We start from the raw sequence: 16,261 nt of genomic DNA, 5'->3' as shown, positions 1-16,261 counted from the left end.
TTCTATACAGCCTTAACTGTTCTGAAACCGCTAGCTGCCCATCGAACATCAAGGATCCTCCCAATTTTCTGCAAACTTATTTCAAGTTGTTGTGCATGCTGAGCCAGTTCACGTCAGTTCTTTGGTAACCTATGGTAGAGTGTGTAAATTTTGTCTAAACATGAAGTGAAATGGTTTATGTTGTTAACACGTTTGAATGTATCTCCCACGGCCAATTCCAATCTGTGGTTGAGGCAGTGCCACACTATAAGATTTGGATACATCTGTTGTAGACGAGTAGCAACCCCAGATTTTCTCCCTAGCATGGCACTTGCTCCATCACAAGCAAAAGCAATTAAATTTGCCTGGATGAAATTTTCATCTAGTCCCTAAGTTTGGAGGCACTGAAGCAAACTCTTTGTAATATTCTCAGCTGACTGGCTTTCCAGCTCAACTAAATCAAGGAATATAACTGTGGGCATAGGGATGGGCGATATATCGCACGATATTGTTATGCGCATCTCGTCAGTAAAGCCGGTTCCTTGATTAGTAGTAAATCACCTTCACCTGCTTTCAGATGGAGCGGCATTTACTACAAAGAGCCGTAGTTAACTGACAAGCTGAGCCATATCGCATTAATATCGCGGACGTATCGCCAGCGATAATTGATGCGATATGGCTCAGCTTGTCAGTTAACTACGGCTCTTTGTACACAGCAAACACTCCAGTGTTAAATTAACACTCCTGGGAGTGTATATGAGTCCACACTCAAGATTGTTAAAGTTAATGAGATAATTAAGTGATTAATTGAGTGATGATTGAGCATTATTGAAGACACCTAAAGCAGAATCACTGAAGGAGAAAATCTAAAATTGTAAGCCACCGTTATGCCGATCATTGTTTGCTTTAGTTGGGCTCTTGACCCTTAGATTAATAACTTTAGATTTTGTTTGGCTGTTGTATCTGAGTTATAACTGCCAGATTAACAAAGAAAAAAATGATCTAATTATGTCGTTATATTATGACAATCATCATTTGATCTTTATGTTTGTGATTTATGCTGTTGATTACAGCATAACTGTGATACTGCAAAAATATCCAGCATTTTAGATATAATGTAAAGGATTTCTTAAGAGTTGTTTAAAAAAAAATCTTTCTTTTAGGCACACACAGACGTCAAGATTCAGTCAATGCATCTCAACAATGGTGACGAGCAGAATATTCAATTAGGAAAAGTAAATTACATAGACAATTCAGATCATAATTTATTCATACCGCAATGCATGATGTGAGCCATTAATGAGTTGTGATTGGTGGCAGCCACTGCAACATTCATTACAGGCTGATTATTGATGTCTGTGTTTCTAAATAAATTCATTTGAAACTATTTTTAATCAGAACAATGTTTATTAAATATTTTGGTTTATAAGAAAAATACTGATAATAATATACTGTAGAATCACAAAGCTGTTGCTAATGATTTAAACCAAACTATCTCAGTAAGTTTCAATTTTCAGATCACAGCATGATTATGCCCAAACATAACCAACACTATCAGATCACACTTTTCTGCGTTCATTTGACTGTTATAAATCAATAACAGCAGACAAACAAAATTTAAAAATGAAAGTATAAGGGTCAGAGTCCAACTAAAGCAAAAACTGATCGCCATAACGGTGGCTTACAATTTGTGATTTTCTCCTTCAGTGATTCTGCTTGTTATCATCAGGTGTCTTCAATAATGCTCAATCATCACTAAATTAATCACTTAATTATCTCTTTAACTTTAACACTCTTGAGTGTTAATTTAACACTCATATCTGCATAATATATTCCATCTGAAAGCAGGTGAAGGTGATTTACTACTAATCAAGGAACCGGCTTTACTGAAGAGATGCGCATAACAATATCGTGCGATATATCGCCCATCCCTATGTGGGCACATCATTTATTACAGACGTTACATACACTACTAGAGCCGATTTCTTGCTAAGAGTTGTGGACTCGTCAATTAAAACACTGAACCTCTGGTCTTTAGTTAGTATGTGGTGCAATATTTTCTGTCTCATTTTCTTTGCTGTGTGATCAATTATACCTTTTGCAGTATATCTGGAATGGAGAGTGGTGCCCATGTCAAGACCATTTTCTTGCTGGAGCACCACCAGCTCGTGGTAGTCTGTGTATGGCCTGTTGTTCTGTTGAAACAGTGAGGCTGTATTCTCTGCTTCCTCCTCCATTTGTTTTTGTATGGAAACATTAATTGTGTTTTTTGTGTTCACTGTATTTTCAGCTGCCTTGTGACTTTTTGATGACCCATGCTTGTAGATTTTGCTCCTTAAGCATGACAGCTGATATTGGTGATTCCCATTGTGGCTGTATGTAACTTTAGTCTACGACTATTTATTCGAGAGAGACATGCCCGTCCCTTTAAACACTCCCAAGGCATTTGGCAGTTTGGCAAGTACGACACCCAAGAAAATCACCATTGACAATTTGTAACGTGGCAACTAAAGAAAACTAGGTGAGGACTCAATTGCAAAAGAATAGTGATTTATTTAATAAAAGAAACAAAGTAAAACAAGAACCCACAAGGGGGAAAAACATAATACAAAACAAAACAACAACTTCAAAAACAAACATACTGGAGGGTCACGGGAAAACAGGAGACGTATACAAGACAACGATCCGACACAGACTGCAAACACCAAGGAACTTATAAAAGGGACAAATCAGGCAGGTAATGAGGGATCAACAGGTGGGGCAAATAAAACCAATAATGAGATAACAAGGAAGGTGGGATCGAGACAGAGACAGGAACACAAAACACCACATGTGCTAAACGAGACAGGACAGGCATGTGACATTACCCCCTCCTTAAGGAGCGGCTACCAGACGCTCCACTAGGGACATGAGGAACAGCCCAGGGAGGGACGGGTGGGACAGCCCAGGGAGGGACGGGTGGGACAGACCAGAGAGGGGCGGGAGGGAAAAACCAAGGGGGAACAGGAAGGACGGACCAGGGTGGGGCAGGGGAAATGGACAGTTCGGGAGGCCAGTGCGGAAATGTCAGTCCATCTGGCAGCCAGGGCGGAGACTCTCCCTCGGGCGGCCAGGACGGAGACGACCCCTCGGGCGGCCAGGGCGGTGAAGACCCTTCGGGCAGCCACGGCGGTGAAGATCCTTTGGGCAGCCATAGCAAAGGAACAGGAACAGACCCCGGCTCAGGCACAGGAACAGACACCGGCTCAGGCACAGGAACAGACACCGGCTAAGGCACAGGAACAGACACCGGCTCAGCAGACTGATCTCATGAAATGGCGTATGTATGACACGCCAATTCGTATTTCAATTTTTGGCGTGCTATCAACACGCATAATCGCTTTTCAGCGTGTTTATCAACGCCGTTGACTTAACGTTACATTGCTGTTTATGTAAATATATGACCTACCACAACCCCGTCCCTAAACCTACCCGTCACTGGGGTTAATACCATTTATGAGTCTTCCCCTACCATCCTAGGAAAAAAAATATCGCTCCCCAGATGTAGATCTACATTTTGCTTCGTTTCGCTCGGACATTTAACGGCGTGTACATACACGCAGAATCACTCGGACATTTAACGGCGTAGACATACACGCAAAAGATGATGGTTCGTTTCGGCATGGACATACACGCGGATAGCTCAAAATGCGTATAGATAACACGCCATTTGACTTGAAAGTGCCGTGTATGTTTACGCAAAGTCATGATGCCATGTTGGGCTCAGGCACAGGAACAGACACCGGCTCAGGCACAGGAACAGACATTGGCTCAGGCACAGACAGCGTGGCGGAGGCCATCTTGTCCATAGACTCTGGCTTGGCGGAAGTGACGTGAACAGTCTCTGGATCGGCTGGCGTGACGTGAACAGTCTCTGGATCGGCAGACGTGACGTGAACAGTCTCTGGATCGGCAGACGTGACGTGAACAGTCTCTGGATCGGCAGACGTGACGTGAACAGTCTCTGGATCGGCAGACGTGACGTGAACAGTCTCTGGATCGGCAGACGTGACGTGAACAGTCTCTGGATCGGCAGACGTGACGTGAACAGTCTCTGGATCGGCAGACGTGACGTGAACATTCTCTGGATCGGCAGACGTGACGTGAACAGTCTCTGGATCGGCAGACGTGATGTGAACAGTCTCTGGATCGGCAGACGTGACGTGAACAGTCTCTGGATCGGCAGACGTGACGGGTCGCTGGGGTGGCGCCGGCAGGGCGAGCAGCTTGAGCGGGGCCAGCATGACTGGGCGGCGCAGGCAGAGCAAGGCGTCTGGGTGGCGCAGGCAGAGCAAGGCGCCTGGGCGGCGCGTCAGGGATGGCAGTCACCTCCGCGATGGTCTCTGGGTTAGGAGCCACTGGACAAGTTGAGGAGGTCTTTCTCCTCCTCCTCCGTCTCCGGACCACCGGACTCGGGCCACTGGACCTGGGACCACCGGAACTGGGACCACCGGACTCGGGACCACCGGAACTGGGACCACCGGACTGGGACCACCGGACTCGGGACCACCGGAACCATCACGGAGGGAGTCTTCCTTCTCCTCCTCCTCCGTTTCGGGACCACCGGAAGAGAGACCATCCTCCTGGCCTCTCGCTCCTGCACGCGAGCGAGACCCTCCACCAACGCCTCAAAGGTACTCCCATCATACGCCCTCCTGAGCAACCAGTCCATGGGCTTGTCGAGAGCATAAAAGAAAAGGTCCTTAAGAGGCCCTTAATTCAATCTTAATCCCTCCGCTGCTCTAAGGAATTCGGCCGCGAACTTCCTCATATCAGTCCCTTGTTGGCGGAGGGAACTTAGCGACTGAAAACGAAGAATACGTTCGTAGTGGGGGCACGAGACAGGGGGGGTTGGTGGGTGATGTGAATTCCTTCGCTGAGTCCTCGACATGGTGGGATCGTTATGTTACGTGACAACTAAAGAAAACTAGGTGAGGACTCAATTGCAAAAGAATAGTGATTTATTTAATAAAAGAAACAAAGTAAAACAAGAACCCACAAGGGGGAAAAACATAATATAAAACAAAACAACAACTTCAAAAACAAACATAGCTCACAGGAGGGTCACAGGAAAACAGGAGATGTATACAAGACAACGATCCGACACAGACTGCAAACACCAAGGAACTTATAAAAGGGACAAATGTGTTCATGCGACGAACAACCGTATAAGTCCAAAAAAACAAAAATTGAGATAACCATGTGACTTGAATGTATGTGTGCCACTTTGTATACAGAATCACTTTGGGGGTGTGTTCGCGCGACCAAAACTCTGTATTTTAAATTTTAAAATAGTCTCACGCGGAAAAAACGTTTATGTCCACTAACGAAAAATGGAGACGCCGGTTGCTTTCATGTCCGCTGCGGACATTAAACGGCAAAACCTCGGCAAAAAAAGGAGAGCGAACATGAATGAATGGAAGGACAGAGCAAGGAAGTCTTTGAGGGATGCTGGGAAACCATTTGTGAACCGGAGAGGAGAGCAAAAACGAGGAAAAAGTCCACCGAAAGAGGTGAGTGAAAGAACCGTATACAAAGTATCTAACTTAGCAGCTACTGTTACAGTCAGAGGGGCGTGTAGGCTCCTGCGCGTCGTCTAACGTTACTACAGTTCATTCATATAGCTCACTCTGTTTAACGGATCAATTCATGAATGGGTCGAAATTAATGCTGTAGGCTACTACTCCTTATAACCGAGGATAAATGAATCGAAACATTATAGCTGCGTTTGATGTCTGGCTAGCCAGTTACTTTGTAACGTAGCTGGTTACAGTCAGGGGGCATATTACTGGGCGTCTAACGTTACTAATGTTCATACAGCTCTGACTGTTTAGCGAATCAAGTCATGAATGGGTCGAAATGAAAGCTGAGAAAATTAGACTTTGATTGCTTTATGTCTTCACTGAAATTGGTAAAAAAAAAAAAAAAAAAAAAAGTCATTGACGTGTTTAAAATATTTTGATATACTTTTTGGATCCCATGTTACCATTTATGCCACTCTTTGTTTTGTAATATTGTATGCTATATTTGTTTGTTACTCATTTTTTAATAAATAAAAGGTAATAATAAAAAAATGCATTGATTGTGTAAGCTGTTACGTTATATATTATAGGTAGTAACCTTAATAGCTGCTAATAGCTCTAGTGTTCTATAGCTATATTTAACAAAAAAAACTCTAATGTGACTTTGTTTTTGTTAAGGGCAAGGTGTGCAAGGAGACGTGTCCCAGGCAGTGTTCAAGCCTAACAGAACAAAGAAAACTCCAGCTCTTCACAGAGTTTTATGCTGTCTCTTATGAGAGGCAGCAGGCTATCATTCTCTCTGGTTTGGAGCAGGTAGGCTAACTTAAGCAATTCATGCCCATATCATGTCAACAGTATGCAATGCATCACAATGTAGGCCCATGAAATAACCAGTGAATTGAATACTACTGTATGCCTTCAATTCACTAAGACTGCACATGTGCCTGATCACTGTAAATGTTAAATTTTGTGAGGATGGATGAAGGATGATCAGCATCAAGTAGGCCACCAAGTGCATTACAGTGCCCTAAAATGCTTATTCATTCTCCTAACCAAAGCCTACTCACGTACTTAATGACCTTAACCTGACAGCTCTACAATACGGCTAGCCTGCTACGCTATGGTAAATGTCTTTTTACTTCATGTCTTTTTACTTCTAGCACAAGGTGAGTCGCAGACGACCACGTGGGCCTGACACTGAGATTACTAAGAGGAAGTACACCTTCAAGTACCATGTGCAACAAGGAGGCCAAAGACTTGCTGTTTGTAAACTCACATTTATGTCAGTCTTTCAACTGACCAACAGTCGCCTACAGGCATGTTTTATATAGCCTAGCCTTTTCCGTTTGTTAACTTTTTATTACATGCATGATTTTAATTAGATACATTGTCCATAACATATTTATTTAAAGTTACTTATCTTTGAAAAGGTTATTCAAGAAAAGTTAGGCAGTCAGTCTGAGGGAACAGAGCAGGTAGCTAAAGTCAGGTCTCCATTAGAGGACTTCAGAGGAAAACATAAGAACAGGTAAGTAAAAAAAAAACAAATCTTGAAGGACCTCATGCTCTCGTCCTGTTAGTTTTTAAAGCTGCACCATTGTCACACCTACAACATTCCCTGGTCTAATGGTGCACTGGACGCTGGCATTATAGAGCGTTGGGTGCCTTGCCACCCTATAACGCCAGTGTGCACATACCGTAATGGTTAGGATTCAGCTCACTGTTGTTGCCCAGTCAGGAAACATATTTTTGCACTTTGAAATCGATATTAGAGATAAAGTGCAATGCAAATGTAATGTATGATTATTCTTTGTATCATTACAACATGTGGATCTTAAAGAGAAACTTCAGCTCTGGAAAGATTAATGTGTATTTAAAATGGGTCATTTATGTAGTAGAAATGTGAAATTATTTTTGAATGGAGCCTTCTAAAAGCCAGAAAATGTATTTTTGATTTATGGGGATGAAAGACAACAACTCCCAGATTGCAATGCTAAAATGCACACATCAATCAATCACATGTTTAGCATCCATGTAAACACTACATTCAGATTCACAAATCGGAATAAATTCAGTTAGATTGAAACAAAAGATGTGCATGTAAACAATGACAATTTTTGCGTCATCGGAGGATTTTTTCCAGACAAAAAATACATAAATCTCTCATCTCAGGGGGATATGAGGGAGAAAAGCATGGTAATTCGAAAATACTAAAAAGAATTCGGTTTTCTAATGATACAAAGCTTAATGCTAAATCTTGAAGTATACCTTTAATGACTGTATGTGAAAAAAAAAAAAACTTTAGTTTAGAGGAATGTTTATAATTATACATTTATGGTCACAGAAACAATGCAATTGTGCAAAACAGACCAGCATAGTTTATTATATTTCCCTTGTTCATGAGCTGTGGTGTTTATTTTTTAGGCCTCATAGCATTCATCCTGCAGTGAGAGAGGGGATAAGAGAGCATATCTTGAGCTTCCCACGCCAACCGAACCACTACTCACGGATGAAGGGAGATGTGGAGAGGGAGTACCTGAGCCCTGATTTAAACCTGCTCCGCATGTTCCGCCTGTACAAGGAACACAATCCAACATCCACTGCAAAGTTCTGGCTCTATAGGGACATCTTCAAGCAGCAGAACCTCAGTTTTGGGCAGCCAAGAAGTGACACTTGTGCGAAATGTGACGCCCTGTTTTTAAAATTAACAGCTGCTACAACAGAAGGAGAAAGGTTGAAGATCGCAGCCGAGAGTGAGCTTCACCACCGGAAAGCTGAAAAAGCGTACACCCAGTTGCAGGCTGACATAGAGTGGGCCAAAGCCAATGATGACTGCCATGTCATTTGTATCGACATGCAGGGGGTAGTGTTCACGCCAAACCTGACACACTCCAACGTGTAGTATCAACGGCAGCTGGCCAACTACAACCTCTGTATCCAGGAGATGGGCACTGACGATCCTCCTACAATGTGCCTCTGGCATGAGGGCATCGCTCACAGAGGTTCCATCGAGGTGGCAAGCTGTCTTTTGAAGTGGGCAGAAACATCTTTTGCTCCCCTAGTCCAGGCAAAGGAACGGAAGCTCGTCATCTATAGTGACCGATGCTGTGGGCAGAACAACAACTGGCGAGTCCTAAACCTCATGGCCCTGCTCGTATCTAGAAGGTACTTCAGTCAGATAGAGCAGAAGTTCATGGTGTCTGGTCACTCCTTCCTTCCCTGTGACCGTTCCTTTGCCACGCTGGACAAGAGGCGTAAGGTGTCCACACTCCACACCCCCAGCGATGTCGCCGAGATGATCCGTGGAGCCAGGCAGCAGCATCCATTCAAAGTCATTGAGATGAAATGTCCGGACTTCAGGCAGCTCCCTGATGCAACATTAAAGCGTCCACCTGGCTTGCTAATCACATCCATGATGTGGTTGAAAGTGACAGGTAAAAAACAAAAGAGTAGGTCTTCTGAGATTAACAGTGTTGGGGATATGTGCGTGAAAGAAGAATCTTTATTGAATTTCTTGTTGAATCATGATTTCAGCTGCTGATCCATGGTGTGTCCACACAAAAGGGAGCCACAGCCTCTACGAGGGATGGAAGACCTGGCTGATCACCAAACAGAGGAAGAATCAACCACCTCCAGCTCCCTTGTTCTCCACCACGTATGCTCGTGCTTATGAGGACCCTCTGCCCGTCAAGAAGGAGAAGCACCGGGATCTTATGAAAATGCTAGCCTACATGCCACCGGAGGCCCAAGCATTTTATGGGGCATTAGAATGCGAAGAGTAGCCTGGTATGTGTAGGTCATGTGCAGGGTAAGGTGGGGTATATTGTGTATATTGTGTAAAATTAATCATAATAGTAGTTGTAGTTTATCTTGTATGCCTTATATTATGTTGTATAATAGGAATGTATAGTTATTTATTTAGTAAATGAATGAATGGGGTGATTTATGAAATGTATTATAAAATGGTAAACTAGCATATGGAACCATAGCAAGGAATGATGATGATGTATGTCTGTATTGTAAATATGTATTGTTTACAGTTATTACTGTTGTTTATTGTTTGTATGTATTGTTGATTGTATGTACGGTTTATTGTTTGTAATGACGTTTATTTTCTGTACTATAAGTAGGCCTATGTATTGTTCATTGTTCGTACTGTATTGTCTGTGTTTTTGTTCTGTGATTTATGTTGGTAAAAAAATAAAAGAAATTGAAAGAAAGAAATGTTTAATATTTTCTTTAAGGTTCTGTTACTGTATTAAAACTAAGATAAAGGAATCAAATCTCCAGTGGTTTAAGTGATATGATGAATTGGACTTATACTGTTATTCCACATTAACTGGACTTATACTGTTCTTCCACATTCCAGAAATGTAAATTACTCTAACTTTTTATTTTTAAGATTAATACTAAAAAATCTTATCTCATTAGAATTGTGAAACTTTTGTTGTCTATCTTCAAGTAAAAAAAGCTGCTGATCCATGGTGTGTCCACACAAAAGGGAGCCACAGCCTCTACGAGGGATGGAAGACCTGGCTGATCACCAAACAGAGGAATTTGAAAATATGGAAATATATGGAAAAATATGGAAAATTTGAAAATATGGACTTATATGGTTCTTCGTCTCAAGCCCTCAAATCAGGCAGGTAATGAGGGATCAACAGGTGGGGCAAATAAAACCAATAATGAGATAACAAGGAAGGTGGGATCGAGACAGAGACAGGAACACAAAACAGCACATGTGCTACACGAGACAGGACAGGCATGTGACACAATTAGCCAAGGGTTAGCTTTTTAAAACTTTTTTGCTTTTCAGTCCAAATGTGTGGGTGGCATCTTCTCTCGGTCTCTCCTCTCTCTCTGTTCCTTCTTCCTCAGCAATTCCTCTCTTCCTCAGCAATTCCTCTCTCTGTTCCTTCTCTCTCGGATTGTCCTGTCTCTGTTTCTTCATTCTCTGTGTAGCGGGCCTCAGAGAAACTATAGAAACTATATCAGAGAAACTATAGAAACGCCACCGCTATCTTAGGCATGACTACGCCACCCTGTTTACCAGGGAAATATTAATCCTACGGATTTAACATTTTACACAAAAGACACACAGGAACGTGATTATCAAAGGAGGGCCAGAGACGTGGATACAAAAGTTTTATTTCAATACTCGCAACAATTTTAAAAGACAATAAAAAAACTGGGTCATCTGCATTCACAACACCAAAGAGACAGAGAGATAAAGGAGGCCGAGGCTTAACGGCAGATACACGAATTTCAGTGAGCAAAAGGCTTCTATATCACTCTCAGCACCCCATGTACAAGTATCAGCACACACACTGCAATCAAGTCCAGCAATCACCTCACAGCACTCTGTGACGAGCTCCCCACCACCGCACGTGAGGGCCTACTAGTGGCCTGCCCTGAAGCCTCGGCTCCTGTAACGAGAACACAAATTATTACAGGTCTCAATACACAGTAAGAACGCTTACTCCAAACACACACACATAATAAACAGACTAGTAAACCAAAAAAATACTACAAAAGATGAAAGTCAGGATATCTATTAACCTCACTGACATGCACATTTAAAGCACATTTTAAAGTAAATCAGACATCAAACAAATACAATACTGCAAAACACTGAGAAAAAGCAAACCAATCAAAACATTCAGTTAAGCAACCAATGACAAATAAATATCCTAACCAAACTAGAAAAAAATTAATATACCAAAGCAAACAAACAAACAAAGAAAAACAAATAATTTGAAAGACTAATAGAAGACGCCCAGCGATCACGGTGACGTACTGGAGAACAGGCGTCACACAAGACGCTTAGGCTGTGCACACACGTGTTGGGAAGAGAGTTTGTTATAGGAGATGAGATAATCTGAATGTAAAAGCAGCAGCGTCAAACAGCGTTGCCCACCAGGCGCCCCATAACGTCCTTTACTCCTAAAATACACACATAAGCATATACTTACAATATATAACACAATGAGCGGTGCACAAAATGGACGTTTCACATACCTTTAATTCATAACCTGTCGCCCATTCACGCCACGCATACGCCGAACACCACCGTCCCCAAACGCACGGGAATGCGAGAGGGGCATGCAAAGGGAGAGCGGCCGCCGCCCAGAGCCCACACATCGGGCTAACCCCGCAGCTATAAACCACACAGTCATTACAACAAATCACACATCTGTGTGCCAACTAATCAGCCAACGCACACATACGTTACCTCAAAACATCATGAGACACGGGACTGCAAGAGAGGCATGTAACAGCCTCAGCCGTGAACTATCCCGAAGCTATGAACGACACAATCGTTTACACAAAATCCCGCATCTGTGTTCACTAACCCGCCAAATAGCACCTACCTCAAAGCGGAAACCGCTACGAGAACCAGAAGGGGCGGTCCCCGAGCAATGACACGACACTCAGACGGCAAGCACACGCAAGAAGTGGCCACAATCCCTTCTTATACCGTCCCTCCTGTTCGTGATTGGACCCTCACTACCCCCGGCCCATCAGTTTAATTACAGAGCCACAATACGTCCCACTACATCTGTTTGTCTTAACTCTTTTCCTCCTCTTTTCTCATCTCCTCTCTCCATCTCTCTCCTCTCTATATCTCCTCTATCTGTGCTCTCTGCATAATTTTCTGTCTAACCTCTGTCTGTAAAATGAAGTTAAAATGGAGAAAAGACCGCTTAGCACACCACATCCTGTCAAAATCGTGGATTATATCGCTTTAACAGTCAAAAACATGTGAAAATTGTCAATTTCGGTCTTGGTAAGTATCCTCTAAACACAGTCGGTTATGTCTTAAATAAGCATAAATCGCACGTGACCGTATAATGAAAACAGGATCCGTGCACTAGCTCTTACAGTGACAGCAGCCATATGTGTCACGGAACACACACTGGAGAGAGAGATCCAAATGCAATGACTTTATTTAAGGGTAATCCGTACTCACAAACTAGTTCAGGCAGCGGTCAAAATCCAGGCAAGCAGTCCAAAACAAGAAACAAAACACAAGGTAGACAGAACGAGAACAACCGAAGTGTGGTGACTATAAACAAGGACTCCGTGACAAACACTGAAACAGACAGGGTATATATACACACAGAACTAACAAGGTGACGGGAAACAGCTGTGTGCAATGATCAGATGAGTGGCAGAACAGAATGCTGGGAAATGTAGTCTAATGTGAATGACACCGTGAAAACTAAGGACCTCTAGTGTTTAACCCAGGGAACAACCAGACACTGTGACATAACCCCCCCTCTACGGAGCGGCTACCAGACGCTCCAAGACACACAAAAAACAAACAAAACAAGAGTCCAGGAGGGAGGTGGAACGGTGGAGGATCAGGGGGAGGGATGGGGGGCCAGGTCCATGGAAGGGAACAGAAACAGGGAGTGATGGTTTAGCCGGCAGCCAGGGTGAAGCAGACAGTACATCGGGTGGCCAGGGCGAAGCAGACGACCCATCGGGCGGCCAGGGCGAAGCAGACGACCCATCGGGCGGCCAGGGCGGTGAAGACCCTTCGGGCGGCCATGGCGGAGACGACCAGGGCGAAGATGACCACTCGGGCGGCCACGACCACTTAAGCGGCCACGGCGGAGACCTTCCCTCAGGTGGCCAGGGCGGATCCGGCTGTGCAGGCAGCCGGGATGGGGCAGGCCCTTCGGGCGGCCATGGCGAAGACGACCACTCGGGCAGCCAGGGCGAAGACGACCACTCGGGCAGCCAGGGCACAGACACTGGCTCAGGAACAGACACTGGCTCCGGCTCAGGAACAGACACTGGCTCCGGCTCAGGAACAGACACTGGCTCCGGCTCAGGAACAGACACTGGCTCCGGCTCAGGAACAGACACTGGCTCCGGCTCAGGAACAGACACTGGCTCCGGCTCAGGAACAGACACTGGCTCCGGCTCAGGAACAGACACTGGCTCCGGCTCAGGAACAGACACTGGCTCCGGCTCAGGAACAGACACTGGCTCCGGCTCAGGAACAGACACTGGTTCAGCCACAGACACTGGCTCTGGCTCAGGAACCAGGGTGAGCAGCTCGGGCGGGGCTGGCAGGGCGAGCAGCTCGGGCGGGGCCGGCAGGGCGAGCAGCTCGGGCGGGGCCGGCAGGGCGAGCAGATCGGGCGGGGCCGGCAGGGCGAGCAGATCGGGCGGGGCCGGCAGGGCGAGCAGATCGGGCGGGGCCGGCAGGGCGAGCAGATCGGGCGGGGCCGGCAGATCAGGTTGCTCAGGGACGACCTCCGTGACGTGAACAGTCTCTGGATCGGCAGACGTGACGTGAACAGTCTCTGGATCGGCAGACGTGACGTGAACAGTCTCTGGATCGGTAGACGTGACGTGAACAGTCTCTGGATCAGCAGACGTGACCTTCTTCGTCCTTCTCCGCCTACGATGGCAAGACGGTAGCATTGAGCCCACCGCCTCAGGGGAAGTTCCACTCACCGGCTCAGGTGTGTCGGTCATCTTCTCAGGAGACCCAGACGTGACTGCTCTATCCCACTGACTCCGATGCTCAAGGTATCTGGTAAAACCCCAAAAGTCCAAGACTTCCAGACCCTTTATTTCCCACCCCGGCAATGGGTCATCAAGACAGGTATTCAAAATTTATTTTAATGCTGTCTCATTGTATCCCATTCCCCTCGAGAGCGTCCAAAATGACTGAGCTATGCAACCCACCGGCAGGCCCTGCTGACGAAAGCTCATCAAATTTTGGACACGCCCCATCCTCTCTTTCTCCGTGGTAGGAGGAAGGATACGGAACCCCATCATGCTGGATCTCTGAGGTGACGGAGTCCTTCTGTCACGGAACACACACTGGAGAGAGAGATCCAAATGCAATGACTTTATTTAAGGGTAATCCGTACTCACAAACTAGTTCAGGCAGCGGTCAAAATCCAGGCAAGCAGCCCAAAACAAGAAACAAAACACAAGGTAGACAGAACGAGAACAACCGAAGTGTGGTGACTATAAACAAGGACTCCGTGACAAACACTGAAACAGACAGGGTATATATACACACAGAACTAACAAGGTGACGGGAAACAGCTGTGTGCAATGATCAGATGAGTGGCAGAACAGAATGCTGGGAAATGTAGTCTAATGTGAATGACACCGTGAAAACTAAGGACCTCTAGTGTTTAACCCAGGGAACAACCAGACACTGTGACAATATGTGTCTGTCATTAATTTGGTTGTCAAAACAACAAATACTAAAATACTACCCGGTGCTATTTTACATTTGATTACTTTATTCAGTCTCTGTAGTATTTCTGAATACTAGTGTTAGACCTAAGCAAAAACTTTTCTCTTTATTTCTCTTTATTGGTATCTTTATTCTATTGTATTTATTTGTGCTACTTTTTTCAATTTAATTCAAAGATTGAAAAAAAGCTTCCTTGTGTTGTGTAAATTCTTAAGAACAAAATTACCCCGTTGTAAAAAAGCAATAAGTGAGCATATATTTAGGCAAGATAAATGTAATTTAAAAAAAAAAAGTCTAAACTCCCCCCTCAAATTAAAAATGTTGTAGTTGGATCTGGGATGGTGGTAGTTTCTGTTGTTAGAGATGGGATGGTGGTGGTTTTTGTAGTTGGATCTGGGATGGTGGTAGTGTCTGTTGTTAGAGATGGGATGGTGGTGGTTTTTGTAGTTGGATCTGGGATGGTGGTAGTTTCTGTTGTTAGAGATGGGATGGTGGTGGTTTTTGTAGTTGGATCTGGGATGGTGGTAGTTTCTGTTGTTAGAGATGGGATGGTGGTGGTTTCTGTTGTTAGAGATGGGTTGGTGGTGGTTTTTGTAGTTGGATCTGGGATGGTGGTAGTTTCTGTTGTTAGAGATGGGATGGTGGTGGTTTTTGTAGTTGGATCTGGGATGGTGGTAGTTTCTGTTGTTAGGGATGGGATGGTGGTGGTTTTTGTAGTTGGATCTGGGATGGTGGTAGTTTCTGTTGTTAGGGATGGGATGGTGGTGGTTTTTGTAGTTGGATCTGGGATGGTGGTAGTTTCTGTTGTTAGAGATGGGATGGTGGTGGTTTTTGTAGTTGGATCTGGGATGGTGGTAGTTTCTGTTGTTAGAGATGGGATGGTGGTGGTTTTTGTAGTTGGATCTGGGATGGTGGTAGCTTCTGTTGTTAGAGATGGGATGGTGGTGGTTTTTGTAGTTGGATCTGGGATGGTGGTAGTTTCTGTTGTTAGAGATGGGATGGTGGTGGTTTTTGTAGTTGGATCTGGGATGGTGGTAGTTTCTGTTGTTAGAGATGGGATGGTGGTGGTTTTTGTAGTTGGATCTGGGATGGTGGTAGTTTCTGTTGTTAGAGATGGGATGGTGGTGGTTTTTGTAGTTGGATCTGGGATGGTGGTAGTTTCTGTTGTTAGAGATGGGATGGTGGTGGTTTTTGTAGTTGGATCTGGGATGGTGGTAGCTTCTGTTGTTAGAGATGGGATGGTGGTGGTTTTTGTAGTTGGATCTGGGATGGTGGTAGTTTCTGTTGTTAGAGATGGGATGGTGGTGGTTTTTGTAGTTGGATCTGGGATGGTGGTAGTTTCTGTTGTTAGAGATGGGATGGTGGTGGTTTTTGTAGTTGGATCTGGGATGGTGGTAGTTTCTGTTGTTAGAGATGGGATGGTGGTGGTTTTTGTAGTTGGATCTGGGATGGTGGTAGTTTCTGTTGTTTGGGATGGTGGTGGTTTTTG

The 16,261-nt window shown here is 44.6% G+C and overlaps 1 protein-coding gene across 1 annotated transcript; it reads left to right on the top strand.

Moving 5' to 3' along the window:
- The first annotated feature begins 8,484 nt into the window (after positions 1-8,484).
- Positions 8,485-9,322, top strand: LOC130095032 (uncharacterized). The gene is made up of 2 exons (XM_056261677.1): positions 8,485-8,974; positions 9,075-9,322. The coding sequence occupies exons 1-2, from the start codon at positions 8,485-8,487 to the stop codon at positions 9,320-9,322; spliced, it is 738 nt and encodes a 245-aa protein (XP_056117652.1).
- Positions 9,323-16,261: the final 6,939 nt, after the last annotated feature.

Source organism: Rhinichthys klamathensis, unplaced genomic scaffold (assembly GCF_029890125.1).
Source record: "Rhinichthys klamathensis goyatoka isolate OS25496 unplaced genomic scaffold, OSU_Roscu_1.1 h1tg000010l_1, whole genome shotgun sequence".
NCBI classification, from domain to species: Eukaryota; Metazoa; Chordata; class Actinopteri; order Cypriniformes; family Leuciscidae; genus Rhinichthys; species Rhinichthys klamathensis.
This window is presented reverse-complemented; position numbering and strand designations above follow the sequence as displayed.